This window comes from Mobula birostris, chromosome 17 (genome assembly GCF_030028105.1).
Source record: "Mobula birostris isolate sMobBir1 chromosome 17, sMobBir1.hap1, whole genome shotgun sequence".
NCBI classification, from domain to species: domain Eukaryota; kingdom Metazoa; phylum Chordata; class Chondrichthyes; order Myliobatiformes; family Myliobatidae; genus Mobula; species Mobula birostris.
The window spans coordinates 42408244-42426526 of record NC_092386.1 but is presented as its reverse complement, the minus strand read 5'-3'; the positions used below and the strand labels follow the sequence as shown (position 1 = coordinate 42426526).

The following is an 18283-nucleotide window of genomic DNA, read 5'->3' as shown; positions in this document are numbered from 1 at the left end:
CACAGCCTGAAGCAGGGAGAAGTTAAGAATGTCTGCAAGTATCCCTGCCAGCTGATCTGCACAGGATCAAAGTACACAACCAGGAACACCATCCAGGCACGGTGCTTTATGCAGGTTCACTCTCTGGAAGACTGATCTTAAGTCCACGACCATGACTGTAGATTCAGTGCACTGGAAACTGTCAGGAATAGGTGGTGACTCATCTGTTCCCTTCTGCTTAAAATATGTTAAGCCTTCAGGAAGGGATGTGCTGTTGTCAGCCATGTTGTTTGAGCTCATTTTGTAACCCACTACAGTAAGTAAGCCCTGCCACAATTGACAGCAGGACTGGGACTCTATTTTGGACCGGTGCTGTCTCTTAGCGTCATCTGATAGTTTTATGGAGGTCATATCTTGTTCGTATTTTGGTTAGAAAGCATAAATGTTGAGCACTATTAGCATGCAATCAACCAACATTGAAAAGTTTGAAGTTGCCGAGAAAAAGGAAGGGATAGAAGAAAAGATCTGTAATAGTGTGGCGAACAAGGTAGACTGAATGACATGAGATTGTGGTGCCAGCTGAAAGAGATTGGTAAAGGCCAATGAATAACAACAACAAGATGCTGGAATACTCAGAAGGTCAGGGTGCAGCTGTGAGAAGCGAAACATAGGGAACAGTTTAGGTTAGAGATTCTTCATCAGAAGTCTGGAAGAGGTGTAGATAGAAGGATATAAATGAGGTGAAATAGGGATAACAAATGAGAAGAGAGCAAAAACAAAACTGTGCCTTATGTTTTATTGTGAAACTGCTAATGATCTGAAATTCTGTGTTTTGAATCTTAGAGTTTGTAATGTATGTAATTGGAAGATAGGTTATTTCTTTAACTTGTATTGAGCTTTGTTGGAATACGATCAAAGGCTAAGGAGATTAGTGTGGAAGAATGATGAATTAAAACGGCAAACAACGGGACTTTGAAGTCACCTTTACCTGTTAATTAGGAGGTTCTGTCAAGCAGAATCCAATCACTTGGATTTCCCTAGTGTAGAGAAGAGTATTTACAGGAATATAGGATTCACAATACAATTGTTAACTTCACAAGGATAGAGTGTTTAGAACCCTAGTCAATGGGAAGGAGTTAAAAGGCGAGATATTATTTTTAATTTACTTTTCAGAGGCATTTTAGGCTTTAGAACCTGCAAAATAAATACAATTTATAAAGGAATGTAGTTGAAAAGATGATTATTGTTGGACAGGTGCACACAAGCCCACCTTCATATGCTCTTGAAAGGGTGATGGCAGAGTTTCGAACACGCACTCAGAAGTTAATGGAGAAATTTGAAGAGCAGGATGAAGTTCTCCACCATAAATTAACTGTTGATAATGGCAATAAGGAAGAAAAGAAGAAAGAAAATGCTAATGCACAGCACTCCAGGTACATAAATGTCAAGTATTGATCTTGCAATTGAGGTAACTTTCCTTCCTTTTGTGCATGGTTTTCATCTGAATCATCCCTTTGCTATTCAACAAGACCATGGCTGGTCTGATAGAAACCTCAACTTCACCTCGATACTCTTAATAATTATTCAAAATTCAAATTTCAAATTAAATGTATTATCAAAGCACATATATGTCACTATATACAACCCTGAGATTAATTTATTTGACGCATTCACAAAAAACAAAAAGCATAAATACAAAAAACACAATAGATCAATGAAAGACTGCACTCAAAAGGATGAAATGAATTGAATTGAATTGACTTTATTACTTGCATCCTTCATATACATGAGGAGTAAAAATCTTTATGTTACGTCTCCGTCTAAATGTGCAATATACAATTTATAGTAATTTATAATAAATAGTATGTACAACAGGATAGTCAATATAACATAGAAATACAGTTGTGTCAGCATGAGTTAAGCAGTCTGATGGCCTGGTGGAAGAAGCTGTACCGGAGCCTGTTGGTTCTAGCTTTTATGCTATGGTACCGTTTCCCAGATGGTAGCAGCTGGAATAGTTTGTGGTTGGGGTGACTCGGGTCCCCAGTGATCCTTTGGGCCCTTTTTACACACCTGTCTTTGTAAATGTCCTGAATAGCGAGAAGTTCACATTTACAGATGCACTGGGCTGTCCGCAACACTCTCTGCAGAGTCCTATGATTGAGGGAAGTACAGTTCCCATACCAGGTAGTGATGCAGCCAGTCAGGATGCTCTCAATTGTGCCCCTATAGAAAGTTCTTAGGATTTGGGGGCCCATACCAAACTTCTTCAACCGTCTGAGATGAAAGAGGCATTGTTGTGCCTTTTTCATCACACAGCCGGTATGTACAGACCACGTGAGATCCTCGGTGATGTTATGCCGAGAAACCTAAAACTATTCACCCTCTCAACCCCAGATCTATTGATGTCAACAGGGGCTAGCCTTTCTCCATTCCTCCTGTAGTCCACAACCAGCTCCTTTTTTTCTTATGTGACATTGAGGGATAGGTTGTTTTCTTGAAACCATTGTGTTGAGGTGATGACTTCTTCTCTGTAGGCTGCCTCATTATTACTTGTGATAAGGCCAATCTATGCAGTATTGTCAGCAAATTTAATTAGCAGATTGGAGCTGTGGGTGGCGACGCAGTCATGGGTGTGCAGAGAGTAAAGGAGGGGGCTTAGGACACAGCTCTGAGGGGCACATGTATTGAGGGCCGGAGGGGCAGAGGTGAGGGAGCCCACTCTTACCACCTGCTGGCGATCTGACAGGACTTCCAGGATCCAGCTACACAAGGCAGGGTGAAGGCTGAGGTCATTGAGATTCTTGTCGAGCCTGGAGGGAATTATGGTGTTGAATGCTGAACTGTAGTCCAAGAACAGCATTCTCACATTAGCATTCGTCTTCTCTAGATGTCACACGGACAAACAACCAATGTGCAAAAGACATCAAAATGTACAAATACAGAGAGTAATAATCATAATAAATAAACAATAAATACTGAGAACGTGAGAACATTCGCCCCTTATCATTGATTATATCTGTTTTGGCCTTGAAATATTCAAAGATTTTGTTCGTGGCATTCTTGAAGGAAGGAATTTTCAAAGACTGAAAGTCCACCATGGCTGATATATTATCCCTCCTAACCTGCCTTCAACCCATAATCTTTGATACCCTTACTAATTAAGAACTAGAAAATATGATAAATTTAAACCTTTTGATGCATTATATAAAAATTGATGAACAGACTGTTCACCCAATCCCAATGTACAGAGAGAATAGTTTTGTTTATTCTCTCAATATTTAAGATTGAGTTACTTTGGATGAGGAATTAACATTGTGATTTTTTTAATGCTTAATTTTGTAGTAAATTTTCAAATGTAATATTTAAATTATACACAGTTAACAATCTTAAGTACATGCAATGATTTTTATGTTAAGAATTTTTCAAAAGATTTACTAGAAATTATGTTTTTTGTGCTATGGAATTGAAATTTACCTTAAATCTGATCACTTAAAGCAGTCAGGAAATCCTTGTCCACATTATATGCTTTCAAAAATTCTGTTTTTATATCAAACTTGGATTATGTGGTACTTGAATGTCATGAGTTTCAGCTGTAACAACAGACTTTTTCCAGAGGATTGGAGTTGGCCCTGTTTTCTTGAAGCACTTTAACTTATTGGGAAGTTCCGCAGTGAAGATTCCAGCAGGATGGAATATTTTTCTTAAGATATTTCTGTTTTCCAACATGTTGTTGACATTCTTCACAATAATACATAAGGATAAGGCCAATTAGGGACAGATGCAGGCTAATCAGTTCCTTGATCCTGCACTGGCATTTAATATGATCATGGCTGATCTGCATTAGTATTTTCTTTCTTCTTCTTTTCTTCTTCATTATTGTCACTATCAACAGTTAATTTATGGTGAAGAACCTCATATTCCATATTTTGTCTATTTTCCAATCACCTACCACATCTTTGCTTATCAAGAATCTATTGCCCTACCTGTAAGATATGTCAAAATTCACTTTCATTCCTCTTTGAGGAAGAGTTCCAAAAATTTATGACTTCTTTCCCACCAACTGCATTCCCTTCTCCTGCATTTATAGTAACTCGGATCTTTTCTGAAACCCTCTCCGCCTAATCCATTAACATATTTTTTGCAGTGATATTTACCCAGCTACCAGATCTTTTCTTTAAAGCCCAATTTCCTCCTTGTTCAATGGTCATCTCTCCCCATGGTCCCTTCCCCACCTCATGTCTTTTCTGTATCAGCTCTCTCATGTCATCGTCTTTTCTTCACTTTTCTCCATTGTTTAGTCTTTCACCATTATCCTTCATACCCATGCTCATAACTCACTGATTCTATTTTCCTGTCTGCAGTAATGGGAAATTGGAGTGGAAAGCACTGGCATGTATTTTATGGACGGATATCAAAGTTCAAAGTAAATTTATTATCAAAGTAGATATCACCACTTACAACCCTGAGATTTATTTTCTTGTGGGCAATGACAGTATATTCAAGAAATACAACAGGATTAAAGAAAGACCTCACCCAACAGGGCAGCCAAACAACCAATGTGCAAAAGACAACAAACTGTGCAAATACTAAATAAGTAAATAAATAAACAAGCAAACAAACAGAAAATATCAAGAACATGAGATGAAGAGTACTTGAAAATGAGTCCATAGGTTGTGGGAACAATTCAGTGATGGGGCGAGTACAGTTGAGTAAAGTTACCTCCTCTGGTTCAAGAGCCATTTGAGGGGTATTAACTATTCCTGAACTTGGTGGTGTGGGTCCTGAGGCTCCTCTAACTGCTTCCTAATGGAAGCAGTGAGAAGAGAGCATACCCTGGATGGTGAGGGTCCTTGATGATGGATATTACTTTCCTGTATCAGTGTTTCATGTAGATGTGCTCAATAGTGGGGAAATCTTTAACCGTGATGGACTGGGCCTTATCCACTACTTTTTGTAGAATTTTCCTTTCAAGGGTTTTGTTGTTTCCATACTAGGCTGTGATGCAATCAGTTAATATACTCATGCCAAACCTTTGCAAACTTCTAAGTAGAGGCACTGTTGTGTTTTCTTTGTAATGGCACTTACATGCTTTTCCCAGGACAGATCCTCTGAAATGGTAACAACGAGGAATTTAAAGTTGCTGACCTCCTCCAGCTCTGATTTTCCCCCAGTGAGAATGGCTCATGGACTTCTGGTTTCCTCCCCCTGAAGTCAATAATGAGCTCCTTGGTTTTGCTGACATTAATTAACAAGTCCTTGTCGGGGCACCACTCTGCCAAGTTTTCAATTTCTTTCCTACATGTTGATTCATCATTACCTTTCATTCGATCAATGACAGTGGCGTCATCAGCAAATTTAAATATGGCATTGGAGCTGTGCATAACCTCACAGTCATAGGTAAAGAGTGAATAGAGCAGGGGTTGAGCATGCAGCCTTGTGGTGTACCTGTACTGGTGGAGATTGTGGAAGAGATGTTGTGCCAATCCGAACTGACTGCGGTCTGCAAGTGAGGAAATCGAGGATCCAACTGTACAACAGGTATAGAGGCCAAGGTCTTGAAGCTTATTGATTTGTTTTGAGGGAATTTGCATACAAAGCCAAAAACTGTTAATTCTAGCATGCTTTGAATGCCATGCACATTAGAACTTTGTAGTAGTTAAAAATCCTGTGCTAATTCCTATATTATCACTTTGAATGCTTGCCTGCAATTGTTTTAAATTGTCTGATTAAACTCTTTCAGGTTGTATTCTGTGTCTGGCTATATGGAAGTGAATTTGAGCAGAAACCCATTGAGGTTGCGCAGGGCAGGGGGAGCGGAAACTTAAGATGAATGTAGTTTGGACCAAGTTTACTTTATGCTTTGAACATAAACTTCTCCTTCAGGGTTTCCATTGTATATTAAGTTAATAGATATTTTTTATTATAACCTTTGAACATTGGTGGACATAATTTTTTAACAAATTCGTGTTTACACCATGCATTTGTTCTTCTTAAGGAAAAAATTTCAGCATATGACGACAAGGTGAGTGTTATGCTGGAATGTAACAGTCCACCTGGCTTTAGCTTGAGAGCAGTGTTCATTTATTTGGAGACAAAAAGGATCAATACTTAATGAGAACCTTAAAATGAATAGAAAGGGAAAGGATTGAAGTGAAGTTAACTCAGAAATAAGTTTGCTCATCGGTCTCTAATTGTCACTCCTTTCTCACAACTCATCAGTTGAGATCTTTTGTTAGAATGGAACAATTTGTTCAATCTGCAATTTGATTTCCACTAAAACAAGGCACATTAATTTTCTGAACTTTACACATCTTTCTGTGGTATAGAATGAATCAATACAATTGTTCACTTATACCATACCATAACAAAAATGATCAGGAAATAAAACTGACTTGTGCTTATACCTAAAATAATTCTGTTTGAATTTTAATTATATTATATTGATATTTTCTTCCATATTAGACATTCAATAAATCAGACTTGGACTCAGAAGCAAGCCTGTATGATGAGCGACATTAAATCATTTAATAAAGACTTCCATGTGACCAGTCAAGGACGAGATGACAATGGAATAGACTTTGAGTCACAGAAAGGTATATGGATAGTTGGCGGAAAAAAATAGTGCATTTATTAATGAGAAATTTTGAAAACTTGCAAGTGAAAAATGGCATAATGAAAGAAACATAATTTGAGCTAGGAAAAATTAATTACATCATTATTAAAATCTAGTAACAGAATGAATTTCTGCTTACTTTGCTGCACCAGCTTTTTTTGTCTATCTTTTATATTGATACACTTTAACCCTAAAATACAGAATTGTAATGTCAAACCTTGTTACCTAAAAGGATAGAGAGATAGCATAAAGTTTGACAATTCATTTAAAGATCTGTTCATTGAACACTTGTGGGTGACATAAAATAATGCTCTTTAGCAGTCTACCTAATGCATAGGTAAAACAGTAATCAAGTCTTTAACAGAATCTTAGACTCGTTACAACTCAAGAGGCCATTCACCCATTGTACTATACTACTCACATTTCCTTATCTTTCCCCATAGTCCTGCAAATGATTTTTTTCCTGGAGTATTTATCTTTTTGAAAGCCCTGATTGATTATGTTTTACCACACTTATAGACAGTGAGCTTTTGATGATAATCAATCTTTGTGAAATATAATAAAAATTTTACCTTGCATCTCATTATTTTATGACTGTGTTCTTTAGTTTTTGAACCTTATGGTTCAGGGAATGATTTCTTAGTTTTTCTTATTGGGCAATACCTTGGAGACAAGAATGATTTGCTTCCACTCCAGTTTTGTAAATTCTGAGATGGCTACTGTACTACAACAGGTCAATTTTTCAGCAATGAAAATAATAAATATTTATTAGATAAGGGAATCAAGTGATACATACCACTAATATTAATAAATGGAGCTATATACAGATCATCATGAATTGAACGGTGAAACCGGTTTGTAAGCTGAATTGCCTCACATTTCTGATGTTATGTTCCAAGCAGCAAATTCCCAGATTTTGGTCATGGCAATGTTTTCATTGTCGACTGAAGTGTGCAAAGGTAGCAGATTATGCCCCTTCCCCATATTCTCTTTATTTCAAAGAAAGTGCCAAAGTACCTTCCTCCAAACAGCTTATTTGAGTTTAGAATATTGTACGAAAGAATTGATTCAGCATTGTTGCACTTGCTGTTCATTGAATTAACTTTCCCAGTTATGTTTGGTATAAATTATAGTCCAATTTCATGTTTCTGTTTTAATGTGAATGTGTAGTCTCACAAAAGAATTCCTCCTCTGAGACTGAGCGCTTGCGTCAAAGTCAAGTATTAAACATGAAGAAATTGAAGTCTGTAGACATGGATGTGGCTCATTCTAAGCAGAAGATAAGAGAGCTTGCTATCAACATTCGCATGAAGGAAGAGCTCATCAAAGAACTGGTTAAAACAGGTTAGAGTTGATCAAAATATACAGATAGTAGATTGTCTGAATAACAATCCATGCATTAATATTGAAGTATCCAAAATAACCCTTTGTTATATTTCTGTAGCTTCCGGTAATTTCCTCCCCATTCCCCTTCTCTTGTTTTTTTCATTCCCCACTCTGGCTCCCTCTAAATCTCTTCTCTTCTTACCAGCCCATTACCTCCCTCTGGTGGCCTCCTTCCTGTTCTCCCATGTTCAACTGTTCTCTCCTATTAGATTCCTCCTTCTTCAGCCCTTTACCTCTTCCATCCATCATCCCCCTCCCCCCACCTTGTTCCACTTATTACCTACCGGCTTGTACTCATTCTCCTTCCTCAACCTTCTTATTCTGGCTTCTGCTCCCTTCCTCTCCAAACCTGATGAAGGGTCTAGGCCCAAAACATCGACTGTTTATTCATTTCCACAGATGCTGTCTGGCCTGCTGAGTTCCTCCAGCATTTTGTGTGTTCATCATGATTTCCAGCAACTGCAGAATCTCTTAAGTTTATAATTTGTTATATCTTTTTATTAACATAAGTATTGATTAATCCTCATTCATATTCCATATTTTTCTTAGAAAGGAAAATGAATTAATTGGGAGCATTGTCTCTAAATATTTCTGTCAAGTCATATTAAATATTTAGTGCTGTATTCTTTTTGAGTAACCCAATTGAATGTGGTTGAATCAAATAATTGAAGCAGAGTTGTTAATTCTTCTTCACTCATTGTTCATTATACATAGACTTTGATTTAAAAACAATCAATAGCTAAAACATTTATACAGGATGGGGATAAGGGAAACATCGGCATGAAGGATGCAGTCAGCCCACTAGTCAAGAAGTCAATATTTCGTTATTTCTTAGATTGGCCTATGGACGTAATTTGATTGCGAATACAAGGAACTTTAAATATCACAATACAACTTGATTAAGCACGTGTTAATTATTTTCAGTGCATGAGTGCATTAGGTTCTCTCACTCAGTTGCAGAGACAAAAACAAGCAAAATGTACTTTCTTTTTTGAGGTGGTTATGGGGGAAGTATTGATCTTACTAAAATTCTCCTTCGTTGCCTATTTTACAATTTATATTGATTTGTTTAATTAGGTCAGGATGCTCAGGCTGTGAACCGACAGTACTACCAAAAGATTATTCAGTTAGAAAAGGAAGCAGAGCAGGCCAAGACTGAGCTGACTGAAGCTCAGAAACAACTGCAGGAACTGGAGAACAAAGAGCTCAGGGATGCTGCAGAAAAAGTAAAATTGCAAAAGGAATTCCGCAAGAAGATGGATTCTGCCAAACTTAAAGTTCAGGTATACTGATTGCTGAAGTATTAAATAATTCAAAAAACATTCAATATAAATGAATAAAAATCACTTTATATGTTGGACAATAGTTGTAAAAATAAGAAGTTCCTAAGAACATGGGGGAATGATGAGATAAATAACCAGAAAGGGAAAGGAATAAAAAAAACAAAAAAAACTGGATGATTGAGATCGGCAATAAAATAGAATATGCTGGGAATACTCTGTAGAACAGGGAGCGGCAGTGAAAAGTCAACCTTTGTGAAGGGCTAGGTTAATAACCTATCATCAGACTTGCATTGGGAGTAACAACCCCAATGATCAATGATTATAGATGTGCTGAGAGTTTCTAGCATCTTTTGTTATAATTGAAGGTCATGCAAATTCTCAGCTAAGGAAATAGGAAATATCAGAAGCACAAGTATTCAATGTACATTTAATATCAAAGAATGTAAGAATTATACAACCTTGAGATTTATTTGCTTGTAGTCGCAAAGCAAGAAACCTGAAAGAATCCAATAAAAAAAAAGACCAACACCCAATGTGCATAGAAAAAGAGAGAAGTGTAGAAGGATGGATTATTAGAGGAGATGCAACAAAAAATGAGAAACTGGACAAATAGTTCTGCAGAAAATATAGTAGGAAAAATATAATCTAGTAACTGTGGGAGGAAGTATGCTTAAAATAGTTATTGGTTTACAGCTCATTGTACTGAAGATTGAGAGCTCAAGGAAGGGGAAGCAATAATCAGAAATTGATTATTTTAAGGTGTGGTTGGTGAATAGATCTGAAGAAGACTGCATGAAATTTCTGTACTGAGGAAAGAATAGGAAATAGTCATTGAAGCACCAGAAAAAGGAGGGGACCTCAGTGTGAGTGAAAAATAACGTGCAATATATTTTATAGTTCAAAGGGAAATTTGGTGGTAACTAGGATACTGCTGCCAACAAAAACATATTGAAAATTTTGTTATCTTCTTAGACCTTGCAGAAGAAACAGCAAGAAACGAAGAAGCTGTTTTCTATGTCAGAACAAAGTGAGAAACGATTGGTCCAATTGAGCCAGAATGTGGAAATTATGAAAGAACAACAACTACTACTCCAGAAAAAATTGCAAGAAGAAAGTGAAAAAAAACGAAAACTGGAAAATGAGATTCAAAAAGATCAACAACGAATCAAAGTAAGATATAAGTGTTAACAGTTATGTTGGTAAAATATGTATTTAAGTTTTTAAACATATGAGATGCATTGTAATTTTTAATGTAGCCTTTTGTTATTTCCAAGATCTATATAATTCATATTATAATAACTATTTGCAACACTCCCATAAAATAGCACATTTGTACACACAGACTATGGTAATATACATCAAAAAGACAATCCTCATCTTTAGATACAGCACAAGGGTTGAAAAAAGTGAACCTTTCATTCTGTGCCTAAATCAAATTTTTAAGAGCAGTAAAATAATATGGGTTTGTCATCAGGTTGTGTGTTTGTCACCAGGGAATTCTGAGTTGTATGTAGGTGGTACTTTAAAGAGATTGAAACAGACTAGGGATTGAACCTAAAGTAAATTTGCATTGAGCCAGTTCTTGAATGTATTATCTATTTTCATTTCTGATAATGCTTCTCAATGTAATTGTATAACCATTTTTCTTAACCCACAGCATGTGACAAGGTGGAATAAGGTGATCATTAAGTTATTTCATTTGTTTCATGTGGGAAGAATGAGACACATTTTAATATTGGCGCCAGTAACTAGCGACTTTGCGTGTGCTCTCCTGAGCAAACTGCCCTCTCCACTATCCTATACCCGAGAAACCCTTCTAAACCTCCAATTTATAAAGATAAAGATCAACAACACCCTGGCGAAGCTACTGACCCAGCTGGAGACCACCGCGCCAGAACTGCTTCTTAAACTCTGGACCGCACCTGGACCCGACCAAACAAGGCCCACCGCGTTCCCAGAGACCCGCGGTCTCCTACCGTGCTGGAGCGCTTGGAGACACGGCCCATTCCGACCAGCACCTCTCCGGAGCAGACGACCACACAGAAGTGACAGCGGAGACCACAAGGTGCCCCAGACGTATCCCCGGAGCGCCAACGTAAAGCCCCATTGGTGGCCATCCACAGCTGCCAGAAGTGAGGCCTCCGTCGCTGACCTCAGAAATCAAGCCTGAGGCTCGGCTGGAGTGGAGGCCTCCACAACCGTGACTCGGTTTACGGACTTGTTTCAGCCAGGAGCCCGGCCATCTGGGATTAAGTGTCGGCTTCAGGGCCCGCCCCAATCGACAGCCCGGGCCCCAGGCAGCTGGAAGTGGCAGCGGAGCCTCCCCTGTTACTCATCCCGGCCCGGAGCACACGACGACGCAACCAGCCGATCGATTCCCGAGGGACGCGTCCACCAACCTCATAGAGCTGACAACAACGCACTGCTTTGATAGAGACCTGGAAAGATGCACTACTTACCAAGGAAGCATGGGAAAAGAGCTGGGCTGTTGGTCAGAATGAAGCTGAGGGGCTTCAGGGTCCCTATGCCCACCATCCTACTAGCTAATGTGCAAGCCATAGAGAACAAGGTGGATGCTCTTAAAGGGAGACTCACCTACTGCAAGGAGATGCAGAACTGCTGTGTATCCTGTTTCACCGAGACCTGGCTCTCCCCTGCCACCCCCGACTGTACCATTCGACCGGAGGGATTTTCGATTCGTCGGATGGACTGCACGGCGCCTTCGGGCAAGACGAGTGGAGGTGGTGTCTGCCTACTGATCAACACTGCGTGATGCTCAGACACAGTGGCACTGACAAGCTCCTGCAGCCCGGACCTGGAACACCTGTCGGTGAAGTGTCATCCCTACTATCTGCCACGGGAATTCACCTCGGTCATACTGACAGCGGTCTACATTCCCCCCAGGCGGAAGTGGAGTGTGCTCTGAACATACTGTATGCCAACGTCAGTGAACTTGAGACCAGGTATCCGGAAGCTTTGCTCATTACAGCCGAGGACTTTAACCAGGCCAACTTCAGAAAGGCGCTGCCAAAGTTATACCAACATGTCTCCTGCCCCACTAGAGGCCCGAATATACTTAACCACTGCTACACAGCAGTCAAGGATGCCTACCGTTCCGTCCCATGACCTCACTTCGGAAAATGGGACCATCAGGCCGTACTCCTCCTCCCGGCTTACAAACAGAAACTGAAACGGGAGGTCATGGTGACAAAAGTAGTGTCACATTGGGTGGAGGAAACAGATGAGGTGCTCCGTGACTGCTTTGAATTGGTGGACTGGTTAGTATTGAAGGACTTAACAGCTAACCTCGATGAGTATGCCTCAGTTGTCACGGACTTTATTTGGAAATGCACGGAGGACTGTGTGTCTTGCAAGACGATCCGGGTATTCCCTAACCGGAAACCTTGGATGAATTATGAGGTCAAGTCCCTTTTAAAGGCTAGAGCTGCGGCTTTTAGGTCCGGGGATACCAGTCGCTACACGGAATCCAGGCGTGAACTCCGGAAAGCCATTAAGGACGCCAAGGGGCAATATCGAGCCAAGTTGGAAGCCCAGGCTAACCAAAGGGATGCCAGTAGACTATGGCAGGGTCTAAATGAGATCACTGGGCACAAAGAAAAGGCTGGGAATATCAATAACTGTGGCGCTTCTCTTCCTGACAAACTTAACGTATTCTACACAAGATTCGAACAGAAGAGGAGCGTCCCACTCCCTCCGGATGAACTGGACCTGGTGGCATCGAGATTCATTGTCGTCAAGGAGGACATTAGAAGGACCTTCCTGAAGATAAATCCAAGGAAGGCGACGGGCCCAGATGGCGTCCCAGGGCGGGTTCTCCGGGCCTGTGCAAGCGAGCTAGCTGAAGTGTTTGCTGACATTTTCAACTGCTCCTTGCTTCAGTCCCCTCGTGTTTTAAGAAGGCAACGATAATCCCAGTGCCGAAGAAGAGCAAGATGGCATGCCTGAATGACTATCGACCTGTGGCTCTGACATCAATTGCTATGAAGTGCTTCGAGAGATTGGTTATGGCACACATCAACCACAGCCTACCAGTCAACCTCGACGCTTTGCAATTCGCCTACCAGAGCAACAGGTCAACAGCAGATGCCATCTCTCTGGCCCTACATTCCTCCTTGGAAAGCCTGGAGAATAAAGACCCATACGCAAGGCTCCTTTTCATTGACTACAGCTCTGCCTTTAATACCATCATTCCAAATAAACTGATTCCTAAGCTCCAGAACCTGGGCCTCAGCACTCAGACCTGCAGCTGGATCTTCAACTTCCTCATAGACAGGACCCAGGCTGTAAAAATAGGGGACAAGCTCTCCTCTACAATCACTCTGAGCACTGGTGCCCCACAAGGCTGTGTACTCAGCCCCCTGCTGTACTCACTGTACACCCATGATTGTGTAGCCAAGTTTCCATCAAACTCAATATATAAGTTTGCTGATGACACAACAACTGTAGGCCATATCTCGGGTAATGATGAGTTTGAGTACAGAGAGGAAATTAAGAACCTGGTGGCATGGTGTGATGACAATAACCTATCCCTCAATGTCAGCAAGATGAAGGAATTGGTTGTTGACTTCAGAAGGAGTAGCGCACCGCACGACCCAATTTACATCGGTGGTGTGCAAGTGGAACAGGTCAAAAGCTTTAAGTTCCTTGGGGTCAATATCATAAATGACCTGATTTCGTCCAACCAAGCAGAGTTCACTGCCAAGAAGGCCCACCAGCGCCTTAACTTCCTGAGAAGACTAAAGAAATTTGGCCCGTCCGTTAAAACCCTCACTAATTTTTATAGATGCACCGTAGAAAGCATTCTTCTAGGGTGCATCACAACCTGGTGTGGAAGTTGTCCTGTCCAAGACCGAAAGAAGCTGCAGAAGATCGTGAACACGGCGCAGCACATCACACAAACCAATCTTCCGTCGGTGGACTCACTTTACACCGCATGCTGTCGGAGCAGTGCTGCCAGGATAATCAAGGACACGACCCACCCAGACAACACACTTTTTGTCCCTCTTCCCTCCGGGAGAAGGATTGGCGACAATAAAGTATATTGTACGAAAACTGATCAAAACTCTAAAGACAGCTCAAAGGAATAGTATTTAAAAAAATGGACGATGTGTTTTTTGAAATTGTTCAATGATTTAAATATTTAAATTGGTAATATGATCTATGGTATTCAGTTAGAAATAATAGCCGTGTTTGGACAGAATTCTTCAATATTTTCGTGCTGGTATTTGAAGCAGTATTTGTAAAATTTGCAACTTCTATTCCATTGATTAAACACACATATGGTGAGCTAACATTTACAGGAAAATGGGTGAATTTCTATCTGTAGATGTAAATTCATACTGAATTCTCAACAGTTAAGAGTAACATTAATTAAATTATAACATATTTTAATGAATGGACAAAATGCAAACATAGTGGATCATTTTGAACCTTTGAACATTTGATGGAACACACCTCCATTTCGATGGTGCAGTCTTGGCTATCTGATAATTGTTCAAGCATGTCTCTTTAATGTAGAACATATCAAGCATGGAAATGTGAGTTTGGGGAAAATAAGTAAAAGTCAAATTGTAGAAAAAAATTGTGTGTGGGTGGGTGGGTGTGGGATAGATGATGGGACTGAGAGAACAAAGGTAAAATTAGCTCTGGTGAATTGACCTCTAACTTTATCTCTTTCCACGGGCACTCTATGATGCCGGCTGTCACAGTCTGCTTTCAGAATTAAAGCTCCTACATGCATTGAACATTTTGCAAAATTATGTAATTTCTGGTTGTAATTGGCAGGCCTTGATACATGGACATAGTACCCATCTCATTTTTAATTATTCTCTTCTTTCTTCATGCATTTAAGGTTCAAGAAAAATAATGCAAGTCTCCACAAACCTGGACTCAGCCTCAATTTCAAATGTCTATGGCTTCATAACAAATTTTGAGAAACCCATGTTGAATAGCAACCAACTCCATTGAAATTTCAGCTAACAAAATCAATACTTTGTAGTGATTCATGATATGAAAGGAACTGTATCAGAATATTTTGAACTTTTGACCCAAATTCAAAAGCTATTTTATGAGACTTCTAATTCTAAACTGGTTTATCTCCTGAAATTTCAAGATTTCTATGTTTAATTTTACTAGGAGCTGGAATTAAAGCGCGAGCATCAGCAGAAAATCCTGAAAAGAAAAACTGAAGAAGTTACTCATCTGAAGAAAATGAGTTACTCTCCTGTTATTTCACAGGAGCAGCAGGTGTGCCTTGCAATGTTATATTTCTTCTTGAAATTATATTATATTATATTTTTACTTTACCAATGTAACAAAATAAGCTCCTGATTTGGAGTTAATTTGCATTACCATTAAACTAATATATTAAATGAGGCTTACTCACTTATTGTTTCAAAACTACCAGTGATTGTCCAGTTGTTTCGTCAAAAATATGGAAACCCATAGACACATACCCACAGACACGTACGTGTGTGTGTGTGTATATATATATATATACACACACAATGTACAAAGAAAATGCATTCTACAGTTTTTGTAATCTCTAACATTTTCTTTTGAACATTTATTATTTTTATATGTGTTTCTATTTTTTTAAGAGAATTGATGAGCAACGTAAATGGTTGGATGAAGAGGTGGAAAAGGTTCTGCACCAAAGACAAGCTCTAGCTGAGCTGGAGGAGGATTTGAAAAAATGGGAAGTTATTGTTGAGAAAAAGGAGACACTATTGCAAGAGAAAAGCCAATTAGAAATCAAGAAGTTGCGTTCCAGCCAGGTAAGAATGTATGTCACTTCATCTGGGATCTTACAAGATAAAATCTTGGTGAGAAATACATGCTAAATTTCTTGAGTAAAAAATAAGACAATCTAGAGAAAATCTCACTTCCATCTCAGGCAATAATGTTCAGATTTATAGATACAGGTTCTCCCCAACTTGCAAACACCTGAATTAAACACAAAATACTCCGCAGATGCTGGAGTCAAAGCAACACTCACAACACGCTGGAGGAACTCAGCAGGTCGGACAGCATCCGTGGAAACGATCAGTCAACGTTTCAGGCCGGAACCCTTCGTCAGGACTGTAGAGGGAAGGGGCAGAGGCCCTATAAAGAAAGTGGGGGGAGGGTGGGAAGGAGAAGGCTGGTAGGTTCCAGGTGAAAAACCAGTAAGGGGAAAGATAAAGGGGTGGGGGAGGGGAGGCAGGGAGGTGATAGGCAGGAAAGGTGAAGAAGGAATAGGGGAAAACACAATGGGTAGTAGAAGGAGGCAGAACCATGAGGGAGGTGATAGGCAGCTGGGGGAGGGGGCAGTGTGACATTGGGATGGGGGAAGGGAGGGGGAGGGAATTACCAGAAGTTGGAGAATTCAATGTTCATACCAAGGGGCTGGAGACTACCTAGACAGTAAATGAGGTGTTGCTCCTCCAACCTGAGTTTAGCCTCATCATGGCAGCAGAGGAGGCCATGTATGGACATATCTGAATGGGGATGGGAAGCAGAGTTGAAGTGGGTGGCAACTGGGAGATCCTGTCTGTTGTGGTGGACAGAGCGGAGATGCTGAATGAAGCAGTCCCCCAATCTGCGTCGGGTTTCACCAGTGTAGAGGAGGCTGCACCAGGAGCACCGGATGCAATAGATGACCCCAACAGAGTCACAAGTGAAGTGTTGCCTCACCTGGAAGGACTGTTTGGGGCCCTGAGTGGTGGCAAGAGAGGAGTTGTAGAGACAGGTGTAGCACTTACGCTTACAGGGATAAGTGCTGGGTGGGAGATCCGTGGGGAGGGACGTGTGGACCAGTGAGTCACGGAGGGAACGGTCCCTGTGGAAAGCGGAGAGGGGTAGAGAGGGAAAGATGTGCGTAGTGGTGGGGTCCTGTTGAAGGTGGCGGAAGTTGCGGAGGATAATGTGCTGGATCCGGAGGCTGGTGGGGTGGTAGGTGAGGACAAGGGGAACTCTGCCCCTGTTGTGACGGGAGGATGGGGTGAGGGCCGAAGTGCGGGAAATGGAGGAGATGCAGGTAAGGGCATCATTCTGCCATCATCAATATGTGTAGTGGTATGCACAATGAGCATTTGGGAGACCTGAGGGATATATTACAAACAGTTATCAGTAATGGAACCCTGTGGTAACCTGGGGAGGATCTACAGGTAGAAAGTGATAAAAGAATGGTACAAAAACCTTATAGATTTGATGTTCTTTCCCTGTGTTCTCATTTTTGATTACTGCAGCATTTTCTATCCAATATTGCAAGGACATCTATGTGGAGATTTGACTTGTGCTCTTCTGTTACCATGAGGTTCAAAGTTCAAAGTAAATCTATTATCAAAATACATATATGTCACCATACACCTAACCATGTTTGGTCTGAAAGGCGCCTTCAATCTATGATAGCTATCAGAAAACACCTTGTTATTTTCGGTATAGTGAAATAAGATCTTTGAAATCTGAAGAAAGACATTATTTCAACAGATGATACTAGATAATCTATATACTACTAAAACTCTCCTGCTGTCTGTTTGTGACCTCCAATTACCGCAAACGGTGCATTACAGCGGCACTTTTTTTGGCTAAGTCGAATTAAAATGAGCTAACTCACAGAATGCAGACAAAGTTCAGGGTTATATATTCGTATAAAATTGCTCATTTGCCAAAATAAACAGGCTCCCTTTTAACCCGAGACCCGATCAGTCATCATGGAAACCGGGACGCGACAGCCCGACGCATGCGCACTGCCAGTCTCAGCAGCGACACCTACTGGAGAAAAAGGGCAGGGCAGCTCTATTTCAAAGGGTCACATTCTGCTAATCACCACCATCAGCATGTTCAGGATTGGGACAGATCTAACTGCCACCCATCAATAAGAGATAATTAAATCTTATTGTAATGATATACTTCAAGACACCCATAAAACCCTTTGCTGCAGTCAAAAGACAGCGGTGACTATATCACATCCATTTAGGAGAGCGTCAACCACATCATCAAGAATAATCAGCATCCT

At 40.4% G+C, this 18283-nt stretch overlaps 1 protein-coding gene across 1 annotated transcript in view; it reads left to right on the top strand.

Moving 5' to 3' along the window:
- LOC140211633 (kinesin-like protein KIF27) overlaps window positions 1–18283 on the top strand; it is a 66173-nt gene that overhangs the window by 37438 nt on the left and 10452 nt on the right. Inside the window, exons 8-14 of the mRNA XM_072281582.1 lie at window positions 1234–1412; window positions 6445–6575; window positions 7766–7939; window positions 9059–9264; window positions 10237–10434; window positions 15421–15531; window positions 15885–16061. Coding sequence (XP_072137683.1) covers window positions 1234–1412; window positions 6445–6575; window positions 7766–7939; window positions 9059–9264; window positions 10237–10434; window positions 15421–15531; window positions 15885–16061 — 1176 coding nt within the window. The remainder of the gene's footprint in view (window positions 1–1233; window positions 1413–6444; window positions 6576–7765; window positions 7940–9058; window positions 9265–10236; window positions 10435–15420; window positions 15532–15884; window positions 16062–18283) is intronic.